This window comes from Cynocephalus volans, chromosome 1 (assembly GCF_027409185.1).
Source record: "Cynocephalus volans isolate mCynVol1 chromosome 1, mCynVol1.pri, whole genome shotgun sequence".
NCBI lineage: Eukaryota > Metazoa > Chordata > Mammalia > Dermoptera > Cynocephalidae > Cynocephalus > Cynocephalus volans.
In genome coordinates, this window is record NC_084460.1 from 43,867,299 (window position 1) to 43,876,195 (window position 8,897).

Sequence of the window (8,897 nt, forward strand, 5' to 3'; positions counted from 1 at the left end):
GCAAGGATTTTTTTTGTCCAGTTTATTCATTGCCATGCTACAGCATCAAGAATTGTGCCCGGCACATACAAGGGTACTTCAAAAGGTTCATGGAAAGATGCCTATTATCTTCCAACTCTATTTTTCTGTGAACTTTTGAAGTGCCCTCATAGTAGGAGCTCGGTGACTGTTTACTCAGTATTGGCTCAGTCATTATTAGCGCTAATCTTTATCGTCTAATCTAGATCAGAAACTGTTTGCCAGCCTCCTCATCAAGTGTGTGGTCCAGTTGGAATTGATACAGACCATTGACAACATCGTGTTCTACCCCGCCACAAGCAAAAAAGAGGATGCAGAACACATGGTTGCTGCCCAGGTAACGACAGCAGACCCCTGGAAGGGCGCGTGATGGTGTGCTTGAGCCACCTCATACAGCTTTCCAAAGCCTGACGTACTCATCTCTTTCCATCCCCACATTCAGTGGCGACGTATTGGTAGCTTGAAATTAGCCACGATGGGAGAAATCAGCACAGAAATCAGCAAATGCTAAAACTCAGGGGTTACTTTTTTTTTTTCCCACTCCCTAGAGAACCAGTTTACCAGCAAATCACTGCTCAGATGCTATCCCCCTACCTTAGTACTTCAAAAAAAGTGTTACTTATCACAGGGAATATTAATATTCCCCACAAATGATAAACAGTTTAGCCATAAATAAATGAGAGGGAAAATGTGTATGTAAAGATTCCAGTTTTTCCTTCAGAAAGTTCACTTTTTGTTTTTTGTATGCAACTTTTTGTATACGAGGGGTTCTTAAAAACATAGAGAATTGGGTATCCAGAAGTCGGGCAGTAACTTTTCACCATGGGTTGCAAACTTAAATGCTTCAGGGGCTAGCACATCCTATAAGCGAGTGAGACAGGCTGGGTAGGGACGGGGGTAAACCAGAAATCTCTAGCCAGCCAAAGCAGCAGCCACCTCCCAGCTCCATTGGTGTGTTGCTATCCAGGTGCATTAAGTCATGACCATACTCCACTTCAAGAGGAGCCAGAGTCAGGATTTTTTCATAACAGAAACCTCTTGTATTTTATATACTGGCAGTTAATATAAATTTTATAATTGCTGCTGAACAAAATACATCTGGGGGCCAAATCCCAGCCCAAAGGTTGCCTTTTTTATTTTTTTAATTGTACAATTCGGTGGTTTTAGTATATTTATAAAGTTGTACAAATATCACCACTTATTTGAGAATGTTTTTATCACTGCAAAAGGAAAGCTATAACCATTAGCAGTCACTCCCTATTCCCCTGGCAACCACTAATCTACTTTCTATATAGATTTGTCTATTCTGGACATTTCATAATTAAATTTATAATTTAATTATACAGTATTTAATTATACAACATGTGAGCTTCAGCATCTGGTTTCTTTCTCTAGGCATGATGTTTTACAGGTTCATCAGTGTTGCAGCGTGTGTCAGTACTTCATTCTTTTTATTTTTTTTTGTTGGTTTTGGCAGCTGGCTGGCACAGGGATCCGAACCCTTGACCTTGGCATTATCAACACCACATTCTAACCAACTGTGCTAACCAGCCAGCCTCTTTTATATATGGCTGAATAACATTTCATTGTATAGTTTATACCACATTTTAATTATCCATTCATCAGTTGATGGACGTTTGGGTTATTTTCACTGTCTGGCCATTATGAATAATGCTACTATGAACATTTGTGTGGACATATGTCTCCTGGGTATATACCTAGGAGTGAAATTGCTGAGTCATGTGGTAACTCTATGTTTACCTTTTTGAGAGTTGCCAGACTATTTACAAAGTTGTTACACCATTTTACATTCCCACTAGCAATGTGTGAAGGTTCCAGTTTCTCCACACCAATGGTTGTTTTGCCCTTTTAAAAAAATATATTATTATTGTCATCCTAGTAAATGTGAAGTGGTATCTCATTGTGGTTTTGATTTGCATTTCCCTAATGACTAAATGATATTGAGTTTCTCTTTTGCTTATTGGTCATTTGTTTATCTTAGGAAATGTCCTCTTAGATCCTTTGCCCATTTTTAAATTGTTATTTATCTTTTAATGTTGAATTGGAAGAGTTTTTACATATTCTGGAATCCCTTATCAGATATATAATTTGCAGCTATTTTTTCCCATTTTGTGTGTCTCTTCAGTTTCTTGATGGTATCCTTTGGAGCACAAAAGTTTTTGATTGTGATAAAGTCCAAGTTACCTATTTTTTTTTTAGCCGCTTGTGCTTTTGGTGTCAAATTTAAGAAAGCATTGACTAATTCAAGATCACAAAGGTTTAGGCTAGGGCTCTGTATTCTCTTAAGTGTTTTCTAATTTTAGCTGTTCCATTTAGCTCTTTGATCCATTTTTGAGTTTATTCTTGTATAGGATGGGAGGTAGGGGTCCATCTTCTTTCTCTTGCATGTGATACCCCAGCACCATTTGTTATAAAGTCTGTTCTTTGCCTGTTGAATTTTCCTGGCACCCATGTTGCAAATCACTTGACCATTAATGTAAGGATTCATTTCTGGACTGTCCATTTTATTCCATTGATATGTATCTGTCTTTATGCCAATAATATACTTTTCTGATTACTGTAGTTTTTTACTAAGTTTTGAAGTTGGGAAGTGTGAATCCTCCAGCTTTGTTTGTGCTTCTTCTTCATGATTGTTTTGGCTAATCTGTGTCGCTTGCCTTTCCGTATGAATTTTAGGATCAGCTTGTCGATTTCTGTGAGGAAATCAGCTGGGATTTTGATAAGGATTGGGTTGAATCTGTGAATCAATTTGGGCAGTATTGCATACTCTTCCCTTTTATAACCTGCGGCTTATAAAGTAGATGGGTTCATTCCTATAGTTCTCAAGAAATATAAATCCCAAATTATGTCTCGGGTTTTAGGCCACACATTCAATAAAATTTCCAAGCATTTCATACATGTATTGAAGGTTTTTTTCCTTCACATTTGAAAACACAGTCATTGAGCTTATTCAATTCTGCAGTCACCTGATTGAGGCCAAAGATGCCACTTGGACTTTGCCAATTTCTGTCTTTCAGTTGGAATATTTGAGACTCACACCTTTTATCACACATATTGCATTTTGATTTTCTTGTTTTTCAATTTCTTTATAAAATAGAGAAGTAATCCTGTTGTAAAATAATTGGAAACACACACTCCTCTTTATGCAACAAAGACAGCACTGACAAAACTGTAACTTTGGCCAGGCAAGCCCACCATCAGTATGTTCCTTCAACAGTCAGTGAGCAGAGTCTAAATAGAACTAGTTTAGGGCACTGAGGAATGAAGCGTATCTTATAGAGAGGATGACTTTTAAGAGTGGCGACTTCCTTTTCTGCTGTCGCAATGCCCAAAACCACTCCACCTTTTTCACTTGGCCCTCCTATCCTTTCTCCTCTAGCAAGACACCCTGGATGCAGATATCCACATAGAGACAGAGGATCAAGGCATGTATAAGTACATGTCTTCCCAGCATCTCTTCAAGCTGTTGGACTGCTTGCAGGAGTCCCATTTATTCTCAAAGGCCTTCAACTCCAATTATGAGCAGCGGACTGTCCTGTGGCGAGCAGGTAAGGCCACACAGCAGATAGGATAGCTGGCCACAGTGGTCATCATCCTAAAACATTAATGCCTTTGGGAAATTCCTGATATTTTAAACACAGGGAATAACTTACCAGATATTTTCATGATCAAGGGGGAAAGGAAACGCTGGGTAGATTTCATCCGGGTACCACAAACACTGCCTGGCACATGGTAGATTCTCAGCAAGTATTTGATGAAAAGACAGTTTGAAAGTTAGAGAATTGAATTGATCTAGCAAGTCAATGAAATTTACATTAAATTAAAAGTTAAATATGATATAAAAAGAGTGGTAGTCTAGGATAAAAAAAAAATATTCATATATTTTCTGAGGATTTTAGGGGTTCTCTTTCTTTCCTTCCTCCAAAAATAAGTACCTAAATCCTGGAGGTGAATATACATATATTTTTTTCACGTGTGACGGTGAGATTCTCGTTATTTTGAACTTTGCACAAAAGTAATATTTTATATCATTTTTATCGTGTTACCATTACTTTAATTTTCTCCCCAAATGACTATTTTAATCTACAATTAAAGAATGTTATTTTTCTCTATAGCTTTAAGATATCCAAATGTTTTATGTTTTTGCCTATAATAGGGTTTGCTTATCAGAGTGGTTTGCAAATCTCTTTGGCTGATTGGTACTTCTTTGTTTAAAAAAAAGTGTTCCTATATATGCTTTGTGGGGAAAAAAATCTTGCAACTTAGAAAAATGCTAGAATTCTTTTTTTTTCCCCATTAATTAAATTTTTTTATTTTTTGTTAGCGTATTGATTATTACAGATCGTAATTATTCTTTATGTCCCTTACCTGACAAGTCACTCCACAATCCCCAGATGCTAGAATTCTTAAGAGCTGTTAGATTTGAGAAGATGAGACTAGTGGCTTCAGCAGCCAACGAGCAAAGTCGAGAACAGTTCAGGGCGTTGAGGAATGAAGTATATCTTATACAGAGGATGACTTTTGGAGACTCAGGACTTCCTTCATCTGATATCATAATTGAGCTGTATTAAGAATCTGAGATGTTTCAGTGTTTCCTAAAATAACTAGGTTACTAGTTCCAACACAATTTCTCAGCATTATCCTAAAAGGGTGCATGACTGTCTGATCTCTAGGTTTTAAGGGCAAGTCTAAACCCAATCTTCTGAAGCAAGAAACCAGCAGCCTGGCCTGTTGTTTGAGGATCCTGTTTCGAATGTATGTTGATGAGAACCGCAGAGATTCCTGGGAACAAATACAGCGGCGACTTTTAACGTAAGAAGATTGGTTTTCAGTTAAATTTCATATCTGTCATATACAAAATGCATCACAACAGTACTGTGAATTGGAAAGTGTAGGAGAAAAGTACTTACATGCTGAGAGCCCCCCCACCCACCAATTGTTTTCCTTTTTGTTTTTTCCTTCTACTTGGTGACTATTCCATTTCACTTCTCTTAATGCTCTGAAAAGGGCTGAACCTCATCTGTTTCACTCATAAATCCTCCTTAAGGCACAAAAACATGGGCAGTGAAAAGTGCTCTGACCTCAAAGTCAGTAGGCTGGAGTGAAGTCCTGGCTCTGGCTGGAGCCCTGTGGCCTTGGGCAGGTCACCTTGGACTAGGTGCTGATAACACCAAGACCACGGGTTTGGATCCCAATATAGGGATGGCTGGTTAGCTCACTTGGGAGAGCGTGGTGCTGACAACACCAAGTCAAGGGTTAAGATCCCCTTATTGGTCATCTTTTTTTTTTTTTTTTTTAAAGCAAGTATTAGAGTCATATGGATACCAGGATATGTCTACATCAATTTGCAGAATTGCACCAATGGGGAGACTGTGGGACACCAGTAAGAAAGCCCCAGACAGAAAAGATCTTTGCCACCCAGCTTCCTGGGCATCAACAAGATGCTCCTTTTACTCCTTTAAGATTAGGTGAAAGCAGTCAGAATTATATACCAAGAGCCCAAAAATGTTCATTCTCCTTGACTCAGTAATTCTACTGTTATGGAATCTACTTCAAATCTTTAGAAATAGGAATCAAGTTTCCCATACAGAATATTCACTGCAGATGTAACTTACAAAGAAAAAAATTTTTAGATAGCTCAGCTGTGGAATGGATGACTAAATTATAGTATATTCTGTGATGGAATATTTACAGCCATTAAAAATGAAGTTTTGGGGGCTGTCAGTTTAGCTCAGTTGTTTAGAGCACGGTGTTTAACACCAAGGTCAAGGGTTCAGATCCCTGTGTTTGCCAGCTGCCAAAAGATTTTTTGAAAATTATTTTTCTTGATATGGGAACACACTCATAAAAAATAAATTTCATCCAAAAAAAGCAAGATGCAAAACTGTATTTACCTGCAATGTTTTTTAAAAAATTATGGGAAAAAACTGGAAGGAAATATGCCAGAATATTGTCAGATGTCCCTTAGAATGATAGAATTATTTTTTCTCCTTTATGCTTCTATATACTTTCCAGTTGTCTTACAATGAGAACATATAACAAGTCATAAACTGAAAAAAGGATTAATTAGTTAAAGGAGACACTGATGACTCATTTCAATGTAAATCAAGCACAAAAGAGAATTACCTACATAGTCTCATAAAGTGTCTCTAAAGGGTGTCAAGTTTTTAACATAAAGTATGTTTTTTTTAAAAGAAGCAATTATATGTGATTGTGAGGAGAGAGAAAGGCAGTTATATAATTAACTATGAATAATAAGCTCTTCTTGTGCTTATTGTGCTGCAAACATTGATTGCGCCCAGCCCTAGCCATGTGCCAGGTCTGAGCTAAGCTGTCATTTAACATACTTATTTAATTTAATCCTCACAATAACTTCTTGAGTTGATACAGTCGTTTTTCTCCATTTTACAACTGAAGAATCTGAAGTTCAGTGATTTGCCCAAGAAGGCACAGCCAAAGCGGATGCTCAATAAATACTTGTTGCAAGAATAAATAGTTCTCCACTGAATGTGAGATGTTGACCAGTTGTTTGATGTGCCTCCCCCATCTCTAATTCTTCTAGTGTGTGCAGTGAAGCTCTTGCCTATTTCATCACAGTGAATTCTGAAAGCCATCGGGAGGCCTGGACAAGTCTCTTGTTGTTACTTTTAACCAAAACCCTCAAAATAAACGATGAAAAGGTATAAACAAGTAAATTGATGTCTCTTCTAGGATATAAGATTTGGGTTGGCTTTTCACTCAGAATTTGAAGTAACTGTTTTCTCAATTCTCCCAGGGATGGCTATATAATTTGCCCCATTCTAGATGCACTAGGGGAGAAGTTAATTCCTTACAAACAATGGATGCCTTGGGATATTAGGGCTTTTTCTCCTGAAGAACGTCAATTGAGAAAGGCTGAAGTTTAAACCACCAGTGTTGCTGTTAGGAACAGTATAGTGATTTTCTTTTCTTTTTTTTTTTAAACACAATGAAATTTAGCAGTTATAAATTTGTTGTAAATTTAGCGGGGGGTAGTTGTACCCACTTTAGCTACACTAACGCTAATAAGTTCTTATAATGCACTCCCATCGGACCAGCCCAGTACAATGATTTTCAGTGTGGGAAGCGAGGGTTAAGATTGTGAAGCACTGGTTTAGACCTAGGAACTTACTTTACAAAATGAGCTATTGGTTTTTGTAGCAAGACTATCCAAATAAAATTAAAAGAAGTTTAAATACACAAGCTTTTTTGGCAACAACCTTCTAATAGCAAGAAAAAGCACTGATACTGTAAAAAGTTCCAGGGTAAGGTGAATATTTTTGAGAAACGGTGCAAAAAAAATAGTTCCATGTCTTATTTTACCTCTCTGCTTCTCTCCCACTTCAAGTTCAAAGCACATGCTTCAACCTACTACCCCTACTTGTGTGAAATTATGCAGTTTGATCTGATCCCTGAGCTCCGAGCAGTTCTACGGAAGTTCTTCCTACGGATAGGTGTTGTGTATAAGATATGGATTCCAGAGGAGACATCTGAGGTACCAGCAACACCTTCACCAGTATGGTAACCCTGACCCCTTTGAGCCACTGCTGCAGCTCTGCAGGATGTACATCATGCCATCTCTAACTGGCACATCTTGTGAAGGGTCACATAGAATCAAGAAGTCAGCCTCTTGGATTTCAGAATGACCTGGATGAGGATGGCCTGTACACTGGCCCCATCAAAGTCCCCAGCTAAGGCTTGTGGTATTTCCTTAAACTGTTGAATATTCAGATAACACAAAAGCTGAGGCACCTGTTTCATTTCTGTCATTCCATATTACTGATTAAACTGTCTGTCACATCTGTCATTGCAAATGCCATCATTTTCTAGCAGAGTCCCATGATTGGCTGTAAATGTTTTGTCAGAGGAAATCACTCGCCTTGAAAATACTGAATATAGCTGTATAGGTTCGTGATTATTAGAGAGTATGTTAATAAAGTTTCTTGTGACAGCTGTCACCTAAAATATGCTGGGGGTTTTTGTTGTGTTGAATATGTTAGAGAAGTTTGAATGTTTTTGTCAGTTATGAGTAATCTGTAGTTAGATTAGTTTGGGGAAAGGTAGGGAAAAGAAGGATTGTTTTTGTGTTTTGTTAATGTCTGAGTGATTTTTTAAAGTATTTTACAAAAAGATATTGAAGATGTTGGTTGAAGGCAGAGTTTAGTAATTAAGTTAGAATTAAGAGCTTGCAAGGTTAAAAAAATGTAGTGCCTCATGGCTCTCCCTGTTTTAGTAACTTAGGGAGAAACATCTATAGGAAAAAATAAACAATGAAGATGATTAACTTCCCTTGAAGTAAGTATTTGTGGATGGGTGTTAAATAAATATTTCCAGAATTCATTGTCCATCTCACATACTCTGAAATCTAATATATGAAGTAGTAATGAGAATGAAGTAGTAATTTAACCAGAGATCATTAATCTTTGAGTAAACCTTTTTATTTTTACCTCAGAAGAGTGAGTGTACTGAGAGTTAGTATCGTTGCTTTGCACAGTCCCCACTAAAGGGCCTTCAGGAGAGGGACAGTAACTGCACGAGAAGGGTGGCTCTTGTGAACCTCCTCAGCCAAATGTCATGGGTGGAACCAGGGCTGTCATGGGGCCAGCACAGCTGAACTGTGACAATGGCAGGAGGTGGCATGTGTCCAACTCTTCTGCTAGTTAGTTATGTTAATGATGGTGCAATACTCTTAACTGTAGTAGAACTTAATTCTGATGCAGCTCATATAAAGTGGGCCATATACAAGCCTGGCCCAAAGCCTGCAGGCAGTATATTAGGAAGCTTAATTTATTCTGGGTTCGTTAGAAAGAGAACACACGCTTCATTCTCTGCCCTCATCC

General features: G+C 37.9%; 1 protein-coding gene across 2 annotated transcripts in view; it reads left to right on the forward strand.

Annotated features, from left to right (window-relative positions):
* Window positions 1–8,022, forward strand: part of ARFGEF2 (ADP ribosylation factor guanine nucleotide exchange factor 2) — an 85,484-nt gene extending 77,462 nt beyond the window's left edge. Inside the window, exons 35-39 of one of the 2 annotated variants that reach the window (XM_063080526.1) lie at window positions 225–355; window positions 3,419–3,587; window positions 4,713–4,851; window positions 6,602–6,719; window positions 7,406–8,022. In XM_063080526.1, the coding sequence (XP_062936596.1) occupies window positions 225–355; window positions 3,419–3,587; window positions 4,713–4,851; window positions 6,602–6,719; window positions 7,406–7,582 (734 nt within the window). In that variant the 3' untranslated portion in view covers window positions 7,583–8,022. The remainder of the gene's footprint in view (window positions 1–224; window positions 356–3,418; window positions 3,588–4,712; window positions 4,852–6,601; window positions 6,720–7,405) is intronic. The other variant, XM_063080532.1, reaches the window with a different exon arrangement.
* The last annotated feature ends 875 nt before the right edge of the window (window positions 8,023–8,897 follow it).